This window comes from Morchella importuna (genome assembly GCF_003444635.1).
Source record: "Morchella importuna strain M04M26 chromosome Unknown Morimp01GS071, whole genome shotgun sequence".
NCBI lineage: Eukaryota > Fungi > Ascomycota > Pezizomycetes > Pezizales > Morchellaceae > Morchella > Morchella importuna.
In genome coordinates, this window is record NW_025763467.1 from 22813 (window position 1) to 34677 (window position 11865).

General features: G+C 49.6%; 3 protein-coding genes across 3 annotated transcripts; 1 reads left to right on the forward strand and 2 right to left on the reverse strand.

Annotated features, from left to right (window-relative positions):
• Positions 1–1477: 1477 nt before the first annotated feature.
• On the reverse strand, positions 1478–2183 carry LAJ45_11499 (uncharacterized protein; the record flags this gene model as incomplete). The annotated part of the gene is made up of 4 exons (XM_046121006.1): positions 1478–1619; positions 1684–1783; positions 1859–2026; positions 2102–2183. The coding sequence occupies 4 exons, from the start codon at positions 2181–2183 to the stop codon at positions 1478–1480; spliced, it is 492 nt and encodes a 163-aa protein (XP_045965792.1).
• Positions 2184–4762: 2579 nt separating this feature from the next.
• LAJ45_11500 (uncharacterized protein) lies at positions 4763–6931 on the reverse strand (the record flags this gene model as incomplete). Its single annotated transcript, XM_046121007.1, has 6 exons — positions 4763–5303; positions 5380–5495; positions 5548–5664; positions 5727–5955; positions 6014–6375; positions 6485–6931. 6 exons carry the CDS (start codon positions 6929–6931, stop codon positions 4763–4765), a joined length of 1812 nt encoding a protein of 603 aa, XP_045965793.1.
• A 1515-nt stretch (positions 6932–8446) lies between these two features.
• Positions 8447–10296, forward strand: LAJ45_11501 (uncharacterized protein; the record flags this gene model as incomplete). The annotated part of the gene is made up of 5 exons (XM_046121008.1): positions 8447–8581; positions 8830–8861; positions 9003–9333; positions 9402–9719; positions 9793–10296. The coding sequence occupies 5 exons, from the start codon at positions 8447–8449 to the stop codon at positions 10294–10296; spliced, it is 1320 nt and encodes a 439-aa protein (XP_045965794.1).
• Between the last annotated feature and the right edge of the window lie 1569 nt (positions 10297–11865).

An 11865-nucleotide genomic window follows, 5' to 3' on the forward strand; every position in this document is an offset into this window, starting at 1 on the left:
AAGCCCAACTTTTAGAAAATCAATACCTCCACCATAACAAGAGATAAATTATTCCAGCTCTGTCATGTTCTAGAGGAAAAGTACAATTATCGCAAAACAGAGAGAAGAATCGATTAGGGTGTGGTTGGGGAAAGTCATTAGCGGCTGAAGCTGACCCCGGAAACCAAACAGGTTCAAAATGTCCCCAACCATAGTGGGGTAGATGACTACCGGTTGAGTAGCGCATTACTAGTGAGTAGCGAATTTCAATCAATAAACAAGGATCACATGGCTAACAAGAATCTGAGTAAGATCGGGTAATGTGAAAAGTATAACACTGTAGAATGGTACGATAAGCCGGCTAATTAACATCTTACACATCTCGTATTTAACCGGCGTATCCCTACCGCATTAATTTGTTCGAACGGCCGGTCACACAAGACGTCGAAGTTGCCTTTTCAAGCTAATATGAGGGAAGATTAGGGGGCGTATTCAAGACAAATAACCAAATACGGGAATTTCAACGTCTTGTGTGACCGGCCGTTCGAACGAATTAATGCGGTAGGTAAGCGTCGCATGTACTACCCAGGGAGTAGCTTATATCATCTCTAAATTATTGATACGCTGAAGATTCCCGATCAATCATGCAACTGTACCGGCAGGGTAAGCACTCGAATATGTGATTCCCGTGCAGTCCACGTCCTCTTGTCACGACCAAACCAAAATTAAAATCCTACGTAAGTACATGTACATAGTAGCACTCCCGCCGTTTGTAACCCTGCTGGTACCGACCACATGACGTGGTACCGCCTTCATTCTCTCGAGCACCATGCCCTCATACGATTAGCCGTCTTTCGGACAGCCAGGAAGGTAATCTCAACCTGAGATTGGTTTAAGCACAGCAAAAACGATACCCAATTCAGTTGCGTTGGTTAGCTGCGATTCCTCGTGTAATGGGGCCGGAATTTCCTCCTAGATCTGCATGTTCCGGAGGTCTTTCAAAGCGTAAATTCTTTGTTGTCGTTTGCCTCTCTAAATCATCAATATGTTCCTCTTTTCTATGTATCTGACCATTTAAAATATTACTTTTGGTTTAATACTACCATAGTTTGCCCCGATACATTGCCAAACAGAACACATACAAGCAATACTTCCTACCCCGTAGTATTTCTATAATATTCCACTAGCAATATGTTAATATAGATATTTAATTCATTGACCCATGGGGTTTTCACACTGAGAATAAATGCTTGTATGGCTTTTGTCCTTCCATTCATGGATCACCAGCAAATAGTTCAGTTGGATCATCGATAATCTTTTAAAAATCAATCAATTCACAAAGGAATCAGGATACAGCAGAATGCGCAGTACTCAGAGAGACATTTCAAAATCAACACAGGTAGCACTCCTCCATACCAAAACAAGAAGATCATAATACAGCGCATAAATATTCCCCGGAAGCACCCGACTGCTATGGAAGAATCGCTGTCCCTATAGACTACACTACGGGTACTAGCTTTCTCAATGCTGGGTCCCTATTGACGTGGAATATATAGCCTTTGATCTTTTCTTTCGATTCCGGATGTATGAGGTCCTGCTCCTTGAGCCAAGCGACATCGTCCCTGACCGATTGCTCCAACCTAGTAGGCGTTAGAATTTGATGAAAGCTTCAACACCTCGAACCGGAAGGGTACTATAACATACTCTTCGAATCCCATAAAGTCAATATGATCAGCGGATACACCGAGATTATTTTTGATTTTAGCATGTGCGTCCTCGTTTGTGAGTCCCATCATACCACATTCTACCCACGGCAACAGAGTCAGCAAGGTTCAAGATTTTCCATACAATCTCGCCGGGAGACAAGGTGATTGCTTACCCGTATGCTTGACCACCATAATCACTCTAGTATCCAGAAACTGCTGCGAGATGATTATGCTCCTCAGCGCCTCTCTTGCGCTTCCCCCGGCGTTACGGATCACGTGTGCGTCGCCGAGCTCAACGTCAAATGCATCGCGTGGATGGATCCAGGCGTCCATGCATGTCACTATATATTTAGGGTTGAAGGTGTCGTTAGTATTTCAATGGCGAGGCGCTAAGCTTGGATGTTAGATATACGGACCTATGGCAAGACTTTTCTTTGGGATGGGGCAGTGGAGGTCTTCTTCGATAGCCTTTCTGCTAAACGGGGATTCGGACTCCATATTCGGGCTGGCTTTGGTTTGTTCGAGGAAGGGATGTCTTGTAAGATGTTTCGAAGTGAGGCAAGGGGTGTTCTCCGGGGAGGGTCTGTGGAGGGATAGAGGTGTGGAATGAGGTTTATATTGGGTATTCCTTTTATACTATGATAACTGTCGGGAGTCCACCGTTACATATGATGTCGGTCCCGTAAAAGATCGTTCAATGATGTGCTGGTTGTTTCTAGTCCTGAAATCCCAACTCTCTGTCTCTGGATCGGGACAAATGCTTCAAATCAGGTATCCATGCGCAAATCATTCTCGCACCTCCTCTAGCTTCAGCGTGAAAAGAATCGAAGGGTTTGCTGTGATCTCAACTTTGAAATAAACGAGGACGGGTGGTTGTCTAAGGCCGGCGTTCGTTGGTTACTAGTGCGCAGTACGTAGGCTTCGGGTATTATGATTCGGGCTGTTCCTTCATGCGCATGAGCAGGTTATTACGGCAGGTGATCATGCACCCCGCAATTCGGCTGCGCGTGCAGTTCAATCAAGCTAGGCTTGAGACACCTATGACAGCGGCAGCTCAAGGAAGACTACCAAATACCCACCGGCGCCGCATAGCACGCCGGGATCGATTGCCTCCGTAACACCGTTGTTTACGGTTGGGTAATTGCTATCACGCAATCTCTTATCTAAATCAATGTAGTACCCGGTAGAAACGTTGCTGGCTGTTTTCTGTATTCTCTAGAGTCTCGTTCCAACTGATCACAAAATGACGATCAATCAAACTCGACGTAGACTAAGACAAGACAGACGATGTATTGGTGACGATGAACTACGGATATAGGAAGACTAATCTAGTGTGTAGCTTCTCTCTTACGTTGCTTCTTGTCGACACCCCCCCCTTAGCCACTTATTCAGCCACGTGTTAAGCCTTATCATACGCCACGTGCTACGTGCGATAGGGTTTCAAGCCAAACGAGAGAGTAAACATTTTGGGGGATGACGAACATTATATTTCTAGATATTAAAGCGCATTGTAACGCGACTTGCAGCTCGGTGGATAACCAATCATGTAAATATTAGGAGAGGGTGAGGTAATTCTTAGGATACCTAACGCTGCCAGCTATCCCTATTATTGAAGTACAGACCTAACTAAATACGTCGTAATACTATACCTCATCTAAAGAACAAAACCCGACAAGAGAAATATGCTTAACCGCGATCGATCAGAAAATAGGCGAGCGACGCGTAGGTAACAGTGCAGATCGCTTGTGTTTTGGTTAGCGGGAGTGTAGTAATCGCACAGCTCCCGGGGCTGCTGGCGCCACAGGGCATGAATGGCGCCACACCGATAATAGATCACCAGATTGCCGCACCTTACATCTATCCAGTTCTCGCTTACAGACCTTCATCGATGGTTGAAAGATGGAAATCGAGGCAAAACGACCAGGATCTTTGCCTAACCTGGATTTTAGTGAGTTGAGGAAATATGATGTGCCTAATTTCTCAGAATTACGCTAAGAGAAGAGTGAGCCCCGTCAGTTAATTAGCCCTTCCATATTAATCTACTCCATATTCTTTCCTTGTGCATACAGCTCCCGGTTTGCCTCGATACCCATTTCAACCTTCGAGTGATCATCAGTGCGATAAACGATTCTAATGTTACACGACACATGTGAAAACACATTAGGTCTCGTCAAAACAAGCTCCGCTTTCGAGGTGCGGCCCGGCCCGCGCCCTTGTCTCGCCCTGCAGCTTGGCACGTGCAACGCCCCCGCTTACGGAATGTGGGGTAAGGCACGGGGCGCGGCAGACGTCACCGATCGAGGCGACACGAGCGACTGGTCCAAGGCTGTGTTCTAAAACGAAACAGTCCAAGGGCGAATGAAACAGAGTGTCGCACGTTTCCTACTAGTGGCCATCAGCCACCCGCCACCGCAGTGTCGCGCCGATAGGCCTCCCGGGAGTGCTCATCAATTACCTATTCTGGTCCTATCTGCTATACGTGAGTACATAACGGGTCCAAGCCATCCGCGGCGAAAAAAACCATTGAGATGGGTACTACCAGCATGTAGCCTGCATTGTAGCTGACATCTCACCTCACCAGAGCTACGCAATGTCGAATCTTCAGTCCTCCAATGATTCTTTGCATGGAGATGCTAGGTTTTCTGCGGTAATAGATTCATATATCTCGGGTGTATTTTTCGCTGCATGGATTTCCCGTTTACTTTGAAAATGGATTACGGCGGGGCGCTAAAAGACTCTATTGGAACAATTTCTTAATTTTTAACCAAGCACATCGCTTTCTCTCGAGAGAAAACTACAAGGACCCTAGGAGTACAGTAGCTATATAATTGGGTTCTTATGATCGCTTGAATACGTGGAATTCAACTAGCTGGCGTCATCACATTCGGGACCTGTTGGCCACACATGCACACATATTTAGAGCTCGCATCATTTGTATCCATCGTATATTCAACCAGCCCCTTACTACGTACTGAGAATCTTCCATGATGAGCACATCATAATTCCCAACGAAATACAAAGATGCGCAATGTTCTGCATGAAGGACCGCGTGCCTCCGCCCCCACACTTCCATATCTCTAGTAAGGACAACCGCCGCTCCCCGCGACAACAGTATGGCACTGTTTCGGTGTCTGCCTGAATCTTTCTGCAATCTTCCGTTTGACATAATCCTGGCTCTCCTCCGCCATGACACTCACCTGTCCGTCCTCCGTCATCTCCACAGGCTTCCAATCCTGGGGAATTGCCGTGGCATAGGGCAGAGTCATCAAAAACTCTGACAGGGGGCTGGCGGTGGGGCTTTTGCTGCCTGGATAGGGGCGAAAGATGCGGCGGCGCGATTCGGCCAGGTGCATGTAGTCCTCGACACCGGCGGGGGTACGGAGCCGTTCGGCGACCTTGTCCATGTAAGCTACGATGCGCGAGGCAAATTCAGTGTCGGAGAGGGTGAGGTTGTGAAGGAACTCGGACTCGGAGGAGCATGGGTCTTCGGCGGCGGGGCTGGCGGCGATGGAGGCGCGGAAGGAGTCGCCAAGGGTATAGGCGCCGGCACTGGTAACGGTAGAGGTGGCAGGGACGTATTTGAGGAGCTTGGCGCGGCGATGGGAGTAGACGGGATTGCTGCCCATGTTAGAGATATATATCTGGCAAGGGAAGTGGGGAAAGGGGGGGGGGGGGGGGTGGTGTGACGACGTACGGGAAGTCTATCATGAGCAAGGACAAGAGCTCATGTACACTTAGTAGTTTTCTCATCCTGATCATGTTGACTCCCTGCCGGTCCTCCAGACTCGGAACTATCACGCACCACGGTGTCTGTCCCAATCAATGATTCGTCAAATGAAGTTCACCGTGTAAAGACACATACCTGGCCCTCATGGTCAAATGCTACCCTCATGGGATCCCATTGATAGATTGTCTTCAAACCAAGCTTGGTCCTGGACTCATTATAGTACACCGAGTTGACGTTACCTGTCCTTGGAATCTGGGTCGCGTTGCCCATGTCTCAGCAATTGAAACACCTGAAGATGGGAGAGAATTGCTCACCTCGATGTGTTCCGGTAACAGATCTTCAATAACGCTCTCGTTGAAGAAGAAGCCATGCGGGATGCGTGTGTTCCCCTGTTCGGTGATGATTATATCCGAGTTGGCGGGCGACCCTGCAATGTTCACGGTGGTGGTGGTGAGTACATGGCGCATCCACGAAACCACGTTGTTGGCAGTTGGATGGGGAGATATCCGCGGTCCAAGATCCTTATCGAGACGAGAATTGTACCTGGGCAATTTGTTCAGCTCACAGAAGGACACAATGCTGGAGAGCTGAGGCTCGTTACCATTGAAAGGCCGCATTCCTCACTATTCGCTCGAACCGATCGCCGTTGGCGATGTATGACAGTTTCCCACGACTGCCAGCTGGTTGAAGCAGTTCATCACTGAGAAGGGGATTGGTCGGTGAGAGCGTCGAGTTGATCCGGTGCCTGGTGCTGTGCCAGTGCATCCACGGGAGACCGAGCTCCTTCATCACCAGTGCTCCGTTGACATGGCCGCAGAAAGGACCTCGCCCCTCCGTATCCGCAGAAAACGCATCAAACGACGAACCGAGGTAGTGCCATACAGCTGGGCTGTTGTCCTCCTTCTCCGCATATTTATTCGACGCCGTTTGGCTGGCGCTGTAACCAGTGGTGTTCCTCACACGCTGCCAGCGAACGTTAGCACCTGAACCGCTAAGACTACCGGTACACCACCATCACTACCACCGGCACTACCACCTAATACAGGAGAGCTTGCAAGATCGAACATCATACCTCATAAAAGTTCAGCCGGCGCTTGGTTGCATCCCAACTTGCAACCTGCATGAAACGGTTTCGGTTGTCAAACTCGGAGCTTGCAACAACGCAAACTGTCGGGCTGTTAAACGCCCGTTGCACGACGTTCTCCACATTCCCAACCAGCGCATCGGGGTTCGGTGGGTCGGAGGTATTCTCGGGGGTGCTGACAATGGCAAATCGTAGGTCCCGGGGGATGTGTTTGTTTTCCTCGGAGAATTGTAGATACATTCCATCACCAAGAGCAAACGGTACCCATGTATTGCGCGGCAAGACCTTGGTAAGGAGGTCTCGCAGCGTGGCAGGATGGGCTGCTTGTGCGTTCTTGCTGAGCCACTGACCAAACCAGTCGGCGAGCACCTCGGAAACGGGGATGGGCTTGGTGTCCCGCCCATCGATTTTGGAGTAGATTGTGTGGCTTGTCATGACGAGGCAGCGTGGATGTATCACCGTGTCTGAGTTGTCGATATTTTCCAAACTGTGCGCTGGTGATGGGCTGTGGCCTGCACTTTATCTGTGAGCAGGCTGATATCTATCCCCAGCACGCGGCATGAGCGTGAATAAGCCAGTGCTCTGCTCGATATCCTGCTCTAACCTTCCATTCCGCGTTCAGACGAGGCTTCTCGTGGGCACACTTCCAAGCTACTGTTGGAAAGTTGTTCAGCTGCTACTGCATAGTGCCCGTGCTGTTCAGATGCTACCTACCCACAATCATGTGGGGAAGTCCTTCCTGGACTGTCCGATTTGAAGTTTGACAAGGCCGGGGACAGGCATGGAAAGGTGTATGAAGGACGCTGGATGCGCGGGAGAGTCCTGTTAGGATATTGGGGGGATCAAGACGACCTCCGATGTAGGTAGAATATTCGATTGCCGGTGGAGAGTCATCTCCAACATTTCACGATTCTCACATGTGAAAACAGTTACACCGGCTGATCATTACGTAGGTCTGGATTCCTGGGGCGGAGGCTCGTTATGGCCTGTATCTGAGTCCTGTGTAATAGGATTTGCCAATTGAACTTCAACCGGCCCGATCCTGGACATATAGAACCTGGACATAAGGACCTGGACGTACAGGACCTGGGATATATGACCGGCCACCCGTCTAGAGGTTGCGGCCGCGGGGAGGGTGGTGGTGGGAATGACCGGGAGCCTCTATAGCTATGCGGGTGCGGGACAGTCCTGTGCAACTTCAAGCTATACCCACCGGTACCGCCGCCGCCGCAGCAGTAATATAGGATAGACCACAGAGCCTATGATTCCGGGATTCCTGACTGGCTAGCCCAAGCGACTATAGTATGGGCCTGCTATGCCCGACCGGCGAAGCCCCAGTTTCACGAAGTGGGCGCCCCAATGAGGTTGCTCCGCCACCAGGTTGGCCCCTTCGTGAAGAGGACGGATTTCGTGGGAGGGACACCGTTCGTGAGGTTGGCAGAGTATATGTCTTATGAACCACTGTACTATATACTGTGTCAAACATTAATATACGAGCTTGGTACTCTAGCAGATAGCATGGAAGGATCAGAACTTTTATACAACCTAGTGATATTTAATTACAGTCCCAAAAATGGTACTGATATTTCCTTACGGATTTCCTGCTAAATTATATATATATATGAGAATGAGTTTACCCTATCTTTTTTCGCATTCTACCGAAGTTGTAGCGTATGCCAATCGGATCATGCTTGTTGAACAGGACAAGCACTTCGTGGGCTGGCTGACCGACCGGAGTACCATATGGGTTACTTGAGTAGGACAACCCACTGGCGGAGTAACCTGACCGGTGCGTCCACTTCGTGAGATTGAAAACTTCGCCGGCCGGGCAGAACAGCAATACCTCCGGGAAAGAGGGGTTAGAGGTTGATGTTGGTTTCACTGCTTGCTCTCGCCGCGATCATACAATGAGCCGTCCTATATATATATGTCCAGTATAGATTAATAATCATGTTCCGCATGACGCACATGCAGGCAGGCCACTCAAAGCGCGCAACACTGCTGAACCTGCAAACAACGGGCGAGTGTAACGGTGAGGACTTGATTTTGGATGACAACTGCATGTTTCGTTTCAATTCGCCGGTGGTTTGCTGATCTGTCCCTCCGTCTCTCCCCCGCGCCCCGCGCCCCACCGCCATCCCCCTCGTGTTTTGTGCAGCGATATGTGCATCCTTCGTTACATATATACATGCCCATCATTGCCATGACCTCCGACCCGGACCGGGAGTGATTGCGGCTAACCTGTGTCTATGGTTATAAACGATTGACATGACATAGACATAGACATGTGACATGGAATGGTGTGAAACTGCGGGGTTTCCGAGTTCGCCTAGCGAGGATTTGGGCTTGTTCCTGGCTCACCAGGGTATAAAACATGGGACTGATTCCTTCTCCTTATCCTCATCACCGCCCTCTCATCCTCCATCTTCTCATACCCAATTACACACACTCACAAAGCCAATTACTTCGCAACCGTCTCCAAGATGAGCCCGCTGACCCAGTTTAGCGCGCCAGCCTTCCTCACCGACTTCACGCCGAAAAACGCAAAGCGTTGGTCCACCGAATACGTCAGCCCTCAGATAACGGCGCAAGCCGAAAGGCAGGAAATCTCGCAATTCTACAACGAGCTCATGAGTAGCTGGACAGAAACGCCAACACCAGCATCCATCACCTGGGTGGCCTTCCCCAATAACATCGCGATCTCCGAGGGGAGCGATAGGGCAAGATGGAGGAGGGCGGACCTAAGAGGCGTACAGGATGAGTATTGTGAATGGACCGTGCAGCGCAACGAGAAGAACGAGATTGTCCGGGTTGTGTTTACGGCCGAAGGCCCAGAGGTATGCCTGGAGTTTATCTTATCCTGCTTGGGTATCTGTGGTGGGCTGATTGATAAAATCACCTCAAGTACTGGGATCGCCTGGCGGAAATGCAGCCGGACACTGTCCTCGAGCTGTACAGAAAGCACAACCCCGGCTTCGACATCAAGAAGGAAGATCTTTTCCCAAACGGCACGTACACTCGATACAACAAATGGAACGACTCGTCGGTCCCGGGCTGCATCATGCACTTAGCCCACAGAAACAACACGCTGGGGGCCCAGTTCAAACTCGCCGCAGATTCCACTGTCCTCCGCATCGATGCCGCCGGTAGACCAATCAGAGATGCCGACCGCCTCATCCGCTGCAGTCGGCTCGGTGGTCCTGACAGGAACTCTGATCCACATGTGAGCTGTTTGCCCGTTCCCCCTCTTTCTCTCCCGACAGCAGCACAGGTTCTGACTCTCCCGTCAAATACAGATCGGGATCAAGATCAACGATCTTGCCCATCTCGGAACACTCATAACAGTTGCGGACCCCGTTGGGCTCTACCTCCACTCCTTTGACGGCAACACCTTCCGCGCGCCCGATGGCGCCAACGTCAACGACTTCTGGACCTGGACGCGGGGCACGCCTGCCTGCGAGGGGCGCGAGGCATACTGGCTGCGCGCAGTATTCGAGGTGCCAGATGAGAAGGGCTACGTCGTCGGTGACATTGAGGACCAGAACGGAAACCGCATCCAGTGGGGGAGCCAACTGGCCGATCATATCCAGGTGCGGGTAACGGGGCAGATAATCAGGCCTGGGCTGCACACAGCGGAGGCGCAGCATTGCCTTACCGACCCGATGGTCATGTCCATGCCGGAGGCGAAGGCGATGGCGGCATCCGTGAAGATTGGGGATGGGTCGTTGGAGAAGGATGAGGAGGGGGAGGTGTGTGATAGAGTTCATGGCATCGAGGACCCTGGGTTCTGCTGTTATTGAGGACGGGTGGTGGCGGTGGTCCGGGTTGTGGCCGCCTCTTTGCCCAGTGTACCTCAGCTGTGCTATACATCTGTTTTATGTAGCTTGATTCGCGATCGAGTACGGTGCACAATGCAATTTTGGCACTCTTGACATGCGGAATGACACACACCTATATAGAACGGGCAGCGCAGCTATATATACACGTGAGAGCGATGTTATCAACTTGCTTCTCAGGTGCTGAGAGCGCTAAAGTATATCCATTCATCTATTCCCGGTAATCACAACATGTTAGGCCCACGACGGCATCGTGATAGACAAAATCTTTAACGAAAAACAGTTTACCCCACTACCTTTTAGAGACATCCTACATGACAAGCGGGTCCATCTTGCAACGCCAGTCCACATTTGCGGTTAAATTCTACAATGTATATGGTGAGCTACTAATCGCCATATGTCGTGCGTTTTCAGGAGCGCGCTCTATTTAGAGAGACTAAACCGGTCGAGCAAAATCTCTCGTAAATCCTCTACTAATAAACCTAACCCTTACTCCGTGAACCTCTTTAGTGTGAATGTAACGCTCGCCACCCTTCCTTCAGTAGATCTTCCTGTTTTTTGAGCGAGTTTCTTCCCTTTGTGGCAGCGTTAAAATCCGATAACGGCTAGTATAATGAATATCACCACACCATTTGTTCGGCAAAAAGTTGTGAATTGCGGGAACGAGCAAAGGGAAACGTACGAAGGGACATGTGGGGTAGGGTTTGTGGCGGGAGATTAATGTTTCCGAGCCACGAAGGGCGCTTCCTTCTTCCTGCCCCTGCTTTTCTTTTTTTTTTCTCTTTTTAATTTTTAGGACGGGCTCGCACAACTGCAATAGAGACGTTTAGCCACCAGCAACAAAAAAATCCACAAACAATGAATTATTGATTCCCAAGACCATTGTGCATGAGCTAGTTAATTCCTTACCCCAGATCGTCTCAAAATTACTCTAAGATGGGAATCTTAGGCACCGGGACCGAAAATATCTCTAGGCGTAGCCTTGAGTCTCGAAAATATTATATCACGTCGGGGTTAGGAATAATTTTTTGTTCGTTGCTTTAAGGTTTTGGCTAAAAGTCTCTAATGAGGCCCGAGCTCTTACCCGGCACCATACTTGCATTGATTGCGCTAAGAACGGTACCTGCGTCATGGTTCACAACCGGGATGGGCTGCATGCGCGCGAGATCGTCAGGTACCGAACAGGGGTAGCATGTACCGGGGGTTAAGGGTAAGTACTGAGAACCCCATTTTGGGTTCTAAGGGCCAGTTGGCATCTGCTATTGGTCGATTCAAAAAAAAAGGACACTTGGCGGCCAAGAGGTTATTTGAATTGTGTGTGTTGCAGCTTTTGCAATGCAACCTCCATCCCCTCTTTTCCACTAATGCTCTTTCCGAACTCCACGAAAAACATGTTTGAAAGTTTAGGATTGCTATTAAGATGATGGCCAGAGCAAGTGCTATCATTGAGTTATTTTTTTGTATTTTTAGGAAAATATTTAGATTTTTGAGTGAGTATATATGAAGTGTCTTCGTATTTTTTTCCCCATACAA